Source organism: Sinocyclocheilus rhinocerous, unplaced genomic scaffold (assembly GCF_001515625.1).
Source record: "Sinocyclocheilus rhinocerous isolate Xijiao unplaced genomic scaffold, SAMN03320098_v1.1 scaffold2743, whole genome shotgun sequence".
NCBI classification, from domain to species: Eukaryota; Metazoa; Chordata; class Actinopteri; order Cypriniformes; family Cyprinidae; genus Sinocyclocheilus; species Sinocyclocheilus rhinocerous.
Window position 1 is genome coordinate 94,598 of NW_015663513.1, and position 12,917 is coordinate 107,514.

A 12,917-nucleotide genomic window follows, 5' to 3' on the forward strand; every position below is an offset into this window, starting at 1 on the left:
TTAAAAATCATTAAAAGCTGTCACTCATCTTAGCTCATCGCGATCTCACATTTATAATCAAAGTCTGAATCATTTACTTTTCATTGGAACTTCCTTTGCCTACAGTTCATTTTAAATTAAAGACTTCTACACAGGGCAGGTCTGTGATTGATTGAACTCTGGTCAGTGTGTTCAGATTGAATCGTCAGTATGTCAGTTAGATTTATGAGATGGAAAAATGTGCTTTTGGGGATGATCACAGAGTGTCAATATTTGTATTATGATGTTGAAATATTCCATCAGTTGACATTTGACGGGTGTCTTGAGTGCAGAGACATATGGTCATTGAGACTGCTTGGACAATCGATCTGTACTCAGTTATGCTGCGTGATATTGCAAACTGGCATTTGTTATCATAACATTTGAATGTATTATCGTAATCATAAACACATTGGTTTGTGGTGCAACTTCATTCTTCTAGTTATTAACCTATAGCAGCTAATGAAGTCTTGGACATTCACATAAATTAGTTTACTTTTGTGGTGCAAAATAAGATGAGATTTTTGGATTTTGCATTTGTTCTTTTGGATCTATAGACATGGTATTTCTAACTCCTCTCATGCTTCACTTCATGTATTTTTCAGTGAAGGTAAAGTCGTTATTTTATCCCTTTTTTTTATATATTTACCCTTCATTTAGTCTTTCATTGAGCATGTTTATGTGCATACTGTTATGCTGATAACTACCAAAAATCTGCTTATTGAAATAACCCGTTGTACCAGTTTACATGCAAATTGATAACCCAGCAATGCAAATAAACCGAGTTTAAAAGACTTTATTAAAAAATCAGGTTATTTCCCTGTGGTTACGTTAAAACATAAGCACATATGTTTTCTACTCAGAGTATTCAATTTGTTGAGTTGTGATGTTAAATAAATCATTAAGACCCCAGAGTATTACAAGATGTTAGCAGGAAATGACGACAGACTCATGTTTAGCTATATTTTTTATAGTTTCTTGAGTCAAGGAAGAGTCTGAGCTTGCAATATATTTCATCCTCCACTAGAGAGAAACACTTAAATCTGTCATAAGGACACTTTCCTTTCATGTAATACACATGCGCACTTAATTAAATGCAGGTTGAGGTGTTTATATGCCAGGTGAAATCAGTTGGAAAGTGTCGATCGGTTTATGCTTAAGATGTTTATAACTAGGACTACACCCACACTAAAATGCTCTGCTGAAACCTAATTATAATCCCAGTCTAAAAAAAAGAGAAAATGTTTGTAAATAACTCAATTGCACATAGGGGAGTTTTGTTGCTTAAGCTGTTTATAACTAGGACTACACCCACACTAAAATGCTCTGCTGATATCAATGACCATTTATTAACACCAGAAACCTAATTATAATCCCAGTCTAAAAAAAAGAGAAAATGTTTGTAAATAACTCAATTGCACATAGGGGAGTTTTGTCTTTATATATGTCAGATTTATTCAAACATCACATGATTACATTAGAGATAATACATTTGCTAAATTGTACTGTATCTTTTAGCATACATTCTGATGTTCATTCGCAGCTATAACTTGTATAATGCTATGTGTCCAACAATACGTTTTTTTTTTTTTCTTGAGGCTAGCATATTTTTTTCAGTTGTTTTTAACGGGAGACTTTGCGTATTTTAAAAACAGCAAAAGCGTGACAAGGTGTGAACTGTCTGTTCTTTCTCAGCACAGAGAGTTAAAAAATTTTCAACTTTGGGTAAAACAGCACTCGTCACTGACACTTTTTATTCAGCTGTCCAATCACAGTGGAGGAGGTGTACTTGTAGTACTTGTACTACAACTGAATTAGGGTTGGGCGATGTCTACCAAATTGGCATCGGACGATGTCTACAGTGAAACATCGTGACGGACGATAACGTGTTATATGGAGCCACTAAAAGGTTAGCCGCTTGCTTGCGGTAGCCTGTTGCATTACAGTACATGAAAGTTCACTTACCACATACACCGAGTAAGGAGAAATGTCTGATAGGACGATGGCAAATGATTTGCAGATCCTGAGCACTAATGACAAACATCTAATCTTGTCAAATGTGTGGTAAGTACTGCCACTCCATAGTACAGAGTCCTTGTGATAGCGAATCTCAAAAGTGAAAGTAAAATGAGAGCACGCAATCGAAAGTGGTTTCAATAGTGACACCCTGATGCCCGCAATTTATATACAGTCGCCTATACTTACCCAACGATATAATTGCGAGAAAAAGTATTGAAATATTTTTTTATCCTCCCATCTCGTAGGCTATTTATTCCCTTTAGGGTTTCCGTAGTACACTTAATTTCCTTTCCGAACACGGAAATGGGATTTGGCGGATTGCGGGAGAGGGGGTGGTGGGGGGAGGAATCACGATGTCAGCTTAACATCGTGATGTCTGTCAGCCATCGGCCCAACCCTAAACTGAATGAAGGAAAAGTTAATATTGTTTGTCTCTTGAGTATTCGTGTCTGTACCAGATGAATTGCTGGACTACCACCAATACTGCTATGAAAAATAATACTTTTTTTACTACTAAAAACTCTGTTGCTCGGAAGTGTATTGGATGAAAGGCGCTTAAAATAATGTTTGATGAAGGGAAACCCTGGCTTAAGCTACAGGTGATTCATAGGGTCAAATGGAACATGCATTAACAACTCTATTTTTTTCAATTGCGCTAAAGTGGGATTTCACCGATTATCGGCTGTTTTTAAACAATCCAAAATGCAGATATTTGCTGCTATCATCCAATATCATCCAATGGCATTATGAGAGGTAGCGTAGCCTGGCTTTATATATAATGCTGCAAATAACAACATAACATGAACCCTCTATATATGCTGCTTCAGATAGGGCCCCCGTTTTGCCCCCCTTAAGGACAAAAGTGAAATGCTATGCCTGTATCTAAACACTGTTCTCAGCTGCTGCTGTCAAGTCATGGGGATGGTAATATGATGAGGGAAAACATGAACTGGGGGCTGCATGTCTAATAATAAAGAATTCTCTTACGTAACAGCAGGACACTAACTGTGACAGAGAACGATATGACGGGGGAGTGACAGTGTTGGAGGCTCCATTAGGCTTCTGTTATGTTCTGCACGTAAATGATGTGCCTTTTGCATGGCCATGCTTTTGGTGCCAACTTAGCATTGGAGATTGTTCCATCAGCTGTGTTTACAAGGTTGAGCGGTTTATTGCATGAACCTTTTGGCATGTAAAGTTCTGTAAACACCTTGTTAACTTTTTTACAGTCTTTGTTATTGATTGTAAACCACATTCAATAGTCACTGAAATACTGTAATTTATGTGTCTGCTTACTCTTTCTGCTTGATTTTTTTTTTTGTCAGCTGTAACCACCTAATTGTAAACCTAACTGTTCTATTGTTTAAAAGTCTAATTATCATTTTAATTCACAGTTGCTTTACTGCAACAGGCTTCTTCGTCAAACTCAAACCTTATATTTCACTCTGTGTGTAAATGCAATAAGCATTTTCCTTCCTGAGCTGTTTTGTAGAAACACTCTAATTGGCATTGATGTTAAGCAGTGAATTGGGAGGTCAAAGAGGGGAGATTTAGGCAAAGACAGATGTCCACTTAATTCCGGCCTTCAATCTGGACCTATATGCATTTCTTCCAGGAAGCCTCAGCATTAATAATACAACACTTGAATTGCTTTCTCAGTGTAATGCAAGTTTGCGCCTTGCAGTTTCAGCTTGGATTTTTTGTAGATAAATTCTCATCACCAGGCTTGCCACCATGGAGTTGAGCTTTACAGTTGGGATTAGATTTCTATTATTGTACACAGTATGTTGTTTTATCCAAATGTAATGCTTCTCACTTAAAACCAAGACGTTTTGTGGACTCATGAGACCATAGAACATTTTTCCTTCAGTCCTCTGCATTATCCACATGGCCTTTGGCAAACGTTAAACAGCGAAATGAAATATAAAATGTGATTTGCTGATTTTTCCTTCAAAGGAAAATTAACCTTCACAAAGGGCAACAAAGGTTTGTGTGTATAATCAGATTCTCTTTAGAATATACTGTAGGTTTTACATATGATTTCACAACTTTCTAGTACCACTGCATTATTGTATCGAGTATGAATTCATGGTGATTGGGGAATGTTATAGTAAAGCACCAAAAAAAAAATAAAAAAGAAAGAAAGAAAAAATTGGTTGAATTGTTAGCTTAAACTGGAGAAACAGACAATAGGGGGACTACTGTTCAAAAGTTTGGGGTCAGTACGTTTTTTTTTGTTTCGTTTTTTTGTACGTTTTTGAAAGAATTTTTTTGGATCATACATACAAACAGTAATATTGTGAAATATTATTACAATTTTTATTAACTGTTTTCTATTTGTAATATTTTAAAAAGTTTTATCAGTCATTTCTCTAGTCTTCAGTGTCACATGATCCTTCAGAGTTGCTGATTTAGTGCTCAAGAAACATTTCTTATTATTTTCACAGTTGAAAACAATTGTGCTGCTGCTTCTTTTTTTTAATTTTTTTTAAGATGTTCAAGAGAACATGTGAAATGTGAAATAGAATTGTGTAACAATGTAAAACACTTTTTTTATTATCAGTTTTCATCCTTGCTGTAAAATTATTCATTTCTTTCAAAGCATACAATCAAACAAAAAAATTGGTTAGGCTATATTTTATTTTAAGGTGTCCGTGTTACAGTGCAATTTTTATTAACTGTTTTATATTTGTAATATTTTATCAGTCATTTCTCTAGTCTTCAGTGTCACATGATCCTTCAGAGTTCATTTTAATGTGCTGATTTAGTGCTCAAGAAACATTTCTTATTATTTTCACAGTTGAAAACAATTGTGCTGCTGCTTCTTTTTTTTAATTTTTTTTAAGATGTTCAAGAGAACATGTGAAATGTGAAATAGAATTGTGTAACAATGTAAAACACTTTTTTTATTATCAGTTTTCATCCTTGCTGTAAAATTATTCATTTCTTTCAAAGCAAACAATCAAACAAAAAAATTGGTTAGGCTATATTTTATTTTAAGGTGTCCGTGTTACAGTGTAATTATTGAGTGAGTAATATTAATTAACTACATGTACTTACTATATGGTTAGGAATAGGGTTTGGCATATGGTTACTTGCATATAATTGTATAATTTATTGTTATTACAATAGTAAGTACATGTAACGTGAAACAAGGACACAGTTAAATAAAGTGTTACCAAAAAAATCTAACTGACCTTAAACTTTTGAATGGTAGTGTACATGTTACTTTTGAAATAAACTTTCAAAATGCAGTGTGTTGCACTCAGCTCTCTGTAATTCTCCAGTGATCTCTGGAAATCACCTGATGAAATCACTTGATCTCCTGCTAAAGCTAATGAGGATTTAACCTCTCTTAACTATGTTACGGCATCTCTTGGCTTGTTTAAAGCTGTTCTTGAAAAATGTGATGTGTAGAACACTGTTTTCTTAAAGAGATAGTTTACACAAAAATAATGTTGTTATAAATCTGTATGATGTTCTTTCTTCTATTGAATATTAAAAATGTTAAATATTAAAAAAAGATATTTTGAGATTTTTTTGGCTTGTTTGTTTGTTTTTGTCACCAAAACTCTTTTTGTTACCAACATTCTTTAACATCTTTTTTTTGTGCTTCTCCAAATTAAATTCATGTAGTCTTAGAATGGCATTAAAGTGATTAAATAGCAGAATTTTCATTTTGGGTGGTTACAGACTGGGAGAGAACTGTAAGGATGTGTAGTACGGTTAGTATGGTCCTGTGGATAGTACTGGGAGAAAATTCTGACCACAGCTTTTAGTATCCAGCTCGAAGCTTTTTTTAGCAGTGCAGACCAAAAACCTTGTTGGAATTTGTATGTCAAACATAAATAGCGAATGAAGTGAAATCTGTTTGGAAAATGTTCCCAACTGACAGAGCGAGATGTAAAAACTCTGGAGATACTAGTGGCTCTTTCAGAAGTCACTGATTCAAAGGTTAAATTCAAAGGTTTTCTGAGGTTATTCTTTAAAGGGTCATGAACTGCCTCTGTTTTTTTTATTTTGTACTGTTCTCTGAGGTTCACTTATAATGTTATCAAAAAACATAATTTAGAAATAATAGGCTAACTGTTTTCTGAGATAGTTTACACAAAAATAATGTTGTTATAAATCTGTATGATGTTCTTTCTTCTATTGAATATTAAAAATGTTAAATATTAAAAAAATATATTTTGAGATTTTTTTGGCTTGTTTGTTTGTTTGTTTGTTTGTTTGTTTTTGTCACCAAAACTCTTTTTGTTACCAACATTCTTTAACATCTTTTTTTTGTGCTTCTCCAAATTAAATTCATGTAGTCTTAGAATGGCATTAAAGTGATTAAATAGCAGAATTTTCATTTTGGGTGGTTACAGACTGGGAGAGAACTGTAAGGATGTGTAGTACGGTTAGTATGGTCCTGTGGATAGTACTGGGAGAAAATTCTGACCACAGCTTTTAGTATCCAGCTCGAAGCTTTTTTTAGCAGTGCAGACCAAAAACCTTGTTGGAATTTGTATGTCAAACATAAATAGCGAATGAAGTGAAATCTGTTTGGAAAATGTTCCCAACTGACAGAGCGAGATGTAAAAACTCTGGAGATACTAGTGGCTCTTTCAGAAGTCACTGATTCAAAGGTTAAATTCAAAGGTTTTCTGAGGTTATTCTTTAAAGGGTCATGAACTGCCTCTGTTTTTTTTATTTTGTACTGTTCTCTGAGGTTCACTTATAATGTTATCAAAAAACATAATTTAGAAATAATAGGCTATTTGCTGCCTTGTTTTTGACCCCTCTCATCGTAATGCTCTGTTTGAAAAGGTGTGGCGGACCGCAGACTCCGAAGTAAACGCCCACTGCTATGATTGGCTTGTGTATGTTTGACAGTCTATGTACTTCACAGATGGACTCTGCTGTGATTTAGGTTAAAAACGCATAAATACTCAATACATATCAAACGATCTGTTTAACAGCCAAAGCAATAGTGATCCCGTAATAAAAACAGTTACTCACACTCGCATCTTGTTGTCTTTACAGCCATCTTTATCGTTTGGTTTCTGCGTAGACCTCTCTTAGCATTCGCCTCTCTCGTAAACACTACATGCGCACATTGAATCGGTGGGAGGGGCTAAACAGACAGCGATGTCGATCATCTTCTGCGGAGGCGGTGCTTATCCACACTATTACATCATAGAGTACAACATTCCACAAGCTGTCATTTTGGCAGACTGCCTTCAATATAAACTGGTTTTAGACTAATGACAAAGTTTTGAGTTCTGAAACTTACAGGATGTTTTTAAAGCACAATGACCTCTTATATGTCAAAATTTTGGTTTCTCAGTTCATGACCCCTCTAAATCTTAACACATTACAATATGTTAACTGCATTTCCTAAGATTTTGGAATCTGTTCATTTCATGTTTTGCTGTATTGTGAACAGTTTTCACCTTTTAAAACTAATGGATGTGATTCTAAGACCAGTATGTTTTTTTTTTTGTCCCCCAGATAACCATAAAACAGTTGAACTGAAACAGAAGGACAGAATGGTGACTATGCAGACAACAAGGCCATAACAGGCCTAACTGCCTTGGTAAGTCTGTACACTGCTGTTTATCGCTGCCATGCCTTGCTTTACAATGTACTTTACTGTACAATCTCAGTCATTTGTTGCAGACTCCTAACTAAACTCATAACTAAATCAGAATCAAAATACACAGTATTCATAGTCCATAAGAACTGTATTTAAAACAGGGGTCTCCAAATCTGTTCCTTGAGGGCTACCTTCCTGCAGACTTCAGTCAGAGATTGGGCGATGGGAGATGAGAGTGTCTGTATTACTTACTATTGGAGAAAGCGTAATGGTCAACTTGGATCACGTGTGCCTTAATAACCAATCACATTACAGCCTTGACGCCGCTGAATTTCAATCAGAGTTGTGCGACACTAGGAACGAATGAGAAATGCTTTAAGCTGAATCACACCTGTCGCAAAAAGTCAGTGACTTTTCTTATAAAACGGAATTTTTATTGATGTAAACTCTAAAAATAGTTCAATCCAAAAGTATTGTTTAGTGTAAAACATGTTGAAGATTAGCCGATAGGCTCTCGATTCATTAAAGAAGTTGTTTCCTCTAAAAAGCTGTTTATTCAGCGTAGTGAAGTGGCCTCTGTTCTCCTTTCCCACGTACTGCCAAAGCAGAAGCATTAGCATTAGCCGTTACGCTTTTTTGGCTAAAGGTTGCAGGCTTGCCTTCTAGTGGCTTTGCTTCAGTTCCAACCCTGCTCCAACACACCTGCCTGTAATTATCAAGCTACCCCAAACACCTTGATTAGCTGCTTCAAGTGTGTTTGATTGGGGTTGGAACTGAACTCTGTGGGACTGTAGCCCTCAAGGAGCAGGGTTGGAGACCCCTGATTTAAAAGAATTACCATACTGTAGCTTTTACTTTGCGATCAATGATAAATTGTCTCCATACGGTAAGCATTGCATGTCACTGACAGAATCATTTTCTTGCTCTTCTAGATCCGGGATGGGAAACTCTGAGAGCCAGTATAGCATCCAGGGTTCTAGAAGCAATAGTTTTATAATTCCTCGTAGACAGAAACCCTATTCTTTCAAGGGCCACGCTGCCAAAGAAGACGTTTTATCACCTCTAGGCTTTTGGAATGCTGGTTCAGGATACTCTGGATTGAAGCCCAGAAACATAGGTCGTAGCTCCTCCCCATCAAAGAGCAACCGCACCTTTATGTCCCGCCAATATGACTACATCACCCATAAACTAAAGAGTGGTGCCAATAGTCAGTGGAATGGGGTTTCTGAGGACTTGTTGCCTGGTGGCTGCTTGACATTGCCTTCTGAAAATGGCTGCTTGTATGGTAGTCACAAGGAGAAAAGGAACCCTAATTATGCTGTTAACACAATGAAGACACTAGAGAAAAGTCCCAGGCTTGCAGAAATGGAGGATCAGAGCAGCCCCAGGGTCGTTATAAAGAAAGATGGTAGTGTACGAGTAGAATTCAACAACAGTTCCAACAGCGCTCTTATTTTGGATGATTGCACTGGACCAGTTCAGCTCCTCAAGTTTTCTCCAACCTTAGAGTCCAATTCTTGCTTATCTGGTGTAACACCATCATTAGAAGCCCATTTTGGAGCTCCACAGGCAGTTGCCAGCTTCAAGAGCAGTAAAGGTAGCTCTCTGAGCTCAGATGGCTCCTTGTACGACTTGCCCTGGGGGACTAGTGTTGAACTTCACGATTCAGACAATGGATCCCCTAACAGCCAAAGTATTTCAACAAAAGTGGGTTTTCTTGCTGAGCAGTTGCCTGCCATTACTACAGCTGACCTCTACAGGGATCCCAGAATTGCTGCCACCTTCCCCACGGTTAAGGATTTGCAGTTTTCAAATAATAGCCATTTAAAGCACAGGTCCTCCTTTGTGTCTGTGATGGAGGAACTCGGGTCAGAGGGGGACCCGGAGGAAAAGCAATATTCTTCCTTCACCTTACCTAGCCAGAAACCAAAGCCTTTTCTAGACAATAATGGAAAGAAAGTGTCCATCAGGAACAGATTTAGGCGTATTAGTGACTGGACTGGAAGTTTGACCAGGAAAAAATGGAAGTTTCAGGTAAGGACAGTTTTTTTGGTTGGTTGTTTCCATTTCATTTTCATTCCATTTTATTTTATTTAAAAAGTTGGATGATGTAATTGGAACCCAATGTGTCAACCCCTGTCTACAGTTCCTTTTTAAAATCAGTCTTATATTGTTAGTGGTGCGTGTTGAGGCAAGCATTGCCATTACTATTGCTCACTCTCAGTGCTAAGAATTGCAAAAAACTGTATCTTGTATAAGATTTGTCAGTAAACGGGCATTGTTATGATTAGCTGACGGCATCTCTCTCTCCCTGTAACCTCACTGCTCATCCTTACTGGGCGGGTTATGAAAGTGAAATTGTAAACATTGTCCCAAATGCCACACTTAATGTGCACTTGCGGTCCTGTGAACTCACAATGGCCGATTTTGGTATTTGTGCTGTGGATGTGAATGATTCCTGAAATTGTGTTGCTTGTTGAGGATAGTGTCATAGTACAAGCAATCTGACTTGCTATTTTAGTCTAAAACTTTTAAGGAAAATGCTTAAGGACAAGATACGAATTAACACGGATTATTATCAATCATCAAAAGAGACACTGTCATTGGTTTCAAGGTAGTCACTTACTAACTGTTCATGTTAAAGTAATACTGTTAGTATGTACAAAATAACAGCATGCATGATTGCTTAACACACAATTTTAAATGTTCCTGATAGTTCTGCCATCACAATGCAGTAATTCCCTACACTCACATCTTAACTATAGCGCATGGGCTCAAAATGGGCCTAAAATGCTAAATAATAAGCCTAATTAAGGATGGTAAAGATTCATTTCCAAAAGCATAAAAACCAAAATAACATTTGAAAAGCTATAATTACTGGAAACAATATATTTTCTTATACCACCACTCACATTTCCTTTTTTTTTTTTTTTTTTTTGGTCATTTTTAGCCACATGCCTTATATCAGTGCAAGAATGACTGATGAGTGCAAGCATCAGTCCGCTGGGTTATTGACTGTTGTTACTTGTGCCAGGTGCCGCTGTGGGCATTATTGTTTTGCCAGGAACACATGTAGGGCACAATATTGAAATCTACACCATGCCAGTTCAATGAGACAAGGAACCCATGGGGCTCTAACAAATGAATATCAGGATACATTGGAGCTGAAAAAATGCAAAAGAAATGTTTAGGTTTAGTGCTTTGAAGATGACAGGACGATGTATTCCTCACAAAGGCAGTGTCTGGCATTTGGTGGGTACCAAAAGAAAGCATGGGATAAACTCTGTGGTGTTGAAGAAAACGAGGAGTTGATTCATTAAAGATTGCATCGGAGCAAAACCAATGATGAGTACCTCATCTTATAAAATAAGTGGAGGATATAGTATTTCTACTCTCTGTTTACACCTAAGTTTTAGTAGCTAATTGGGAATGTGTCTTTTGTGATTTCATGTGTGTGAAAATTAACCATCAGCGAGACATTCCTGTTGTTTGGCTTTTATGCTGCATTTAATGGGAAAGAGTGGAATACTCTTTGATGTTTTCTGTGGACTCCGTGTCTGTGGAAGGTTTTGCTAACAAGCATTACTCTGCTATTACTCACTTTAGACTTATAATATGATATGATACAGTCTAGTTCTTCTTTAATGAGTAATTTAAAGCGGCTGTGCTTTCTTCTGCTCACATCAGAAGAAAGCAGTGACTTATTTTTAAACTAAAGACATTTTAAGTAGTCATTTTTTTGTAAAACAGGATGCAGTCATGAAATGTGCTTTTAAAGTCATTTCAGTTACCTTGTATTGTTTTACATCTGTAGGCATTTATGTAGACATGGAATAGTTATGCTAACATGCTAATGATGCTAATAAATTATAATGCAGTTTTTCATTGTAGACTGCGGAGATCCAGAATACTCCTTTTAACTGTGAATGTTTGTATGAACCCAGTGATCAGATTTTCATTTAGGGCATAATTATAAAGTCTTTAGCAAAGAAAGCATTACATTTTACTCTCTGTGTGAGGTTGCCTTACCATGCAAGAAAACCACACTGTTTTAGTTACATTTTCTTAACTACTTTACTTTGTGACTAGAGGAAGTGGAAGTGTTAAGTCTGAGTGGTACTGGTGAAACAGATGAGAAAAGGACTTCTAAAGACCCTGCTAATACCTCATTAAAACTGCGTTGTGGATTTTCTCCCCAGTATGATGATCATTCTGTGAATTCTATTCATTATATGAAGGCTAGTGAATGGCTTTCCTTAAAATTGATATGAAAAAAAGTTCTGGAACAAAATTCCTGGAAATCGTGCCCTTTTATACTAATTACTGTGACATGAGCTGAAACAGGACGTTCCATATACAGTATTAAACTGATGCAAATATATTATAGGGAATGAAAGACACACACTTTCCCATTAATGACCTGGAATGTTTGCTGAATAAAGATTTGGCTCTGGACAGTGCGTGCTGTTTATACCTTATTTATTATGACTTCAGTGAAAATCAGATCACATTTTATGAGAATTTTGTGCTGTCAGGTTAATCATAATCATAACTGTGAAACCATCTAAAATGTATTATTATGAACCAGTTCAAGAAACACTCTCAGTCATTTTTTACAGTTTGACAGCCACAAAGATCTTTTGGTAGAACTGAGATATACACTGACCAACTGCTAGTTCCCTGGTAATCACTGGACGGCTTCAAAATGGATATGCATAATCATATGGCCATGTAACTTGTTAATTCAACTTTTGCAGTTATTGTTAAGAAATATTGAAGTTTACATTCAAATTTCCACTGAATTCCAGACATCAGCTGTAGTTTTTCACAGAGTGTTATTGGCACATCTGAACCCTTGTGTAATTAGTGTCAGCTGCTGGATATGTGTAGACTTTGAAGAAAGATTGATGCTCTTAATGAGATTTTTCTAATGACACTCCTTTAAAGAACATACTGTGCTTTCCATGGTGAATGAGGAATGGGGTAAAGAGGTGTGCCTATGGCTTTCATTTTCCCAAAATTTGTGTAGCATTATGGCGATTAAACTTGCGTTTACTGTCATACACCAGCGATAACTGACTTTTGTTATTTTGTTTTAGTTTTCGTATTAGAGGTTGTTGCTAAGGCGTTATTTTTGCTCAAGTTTCTGTCCCTAAGTATTAAAGGGGTCATATGATGCGATTTTCAATTTTTCCTTTCTCTTTGGAGTGTTACAAGCTCTTGGTGGATAAAGAAGATCTGTAAAGTTGCAAAGACTAAAGTCTCAAATCCAAAGAGATATTCTTTATAAAAGTTAAGA

The 12,917-nt window shown here is 36.4% G+C and overlaps 1 protein-coding gene across 3 annotated transcripts in view; it reads left to right on the plus strand.

The window, feature by feature from the left end:
- tiam2a (TIAM Rac1 associated GEF 2a) overlaps nt 1-12,917 on the plus strand; it is a 78,057-nt gene that overhangs the window by 18,856 nt on the left and 46,284 nt on the right. For all 3 annotated transcript variants that reach the window (XM_016539300.1, XM_016539301.1, XM_016539299.1), the window contains 2 exons: nt 7,534-7,618; nt 8,551-9,652. In XM_016539300.1, coding sequence (XP_016394786.1) covers nt 8,558-9,652 — 1,095 coding nt within the window. In that variant the 5' untranslated portion in view covers nt 7,534-7,618; nt 8,551-8,557. The remainder of the gene's footprint in view (nt 1-7,533; nt 7,619-8,550; nt 9,653-12,917) is intronic.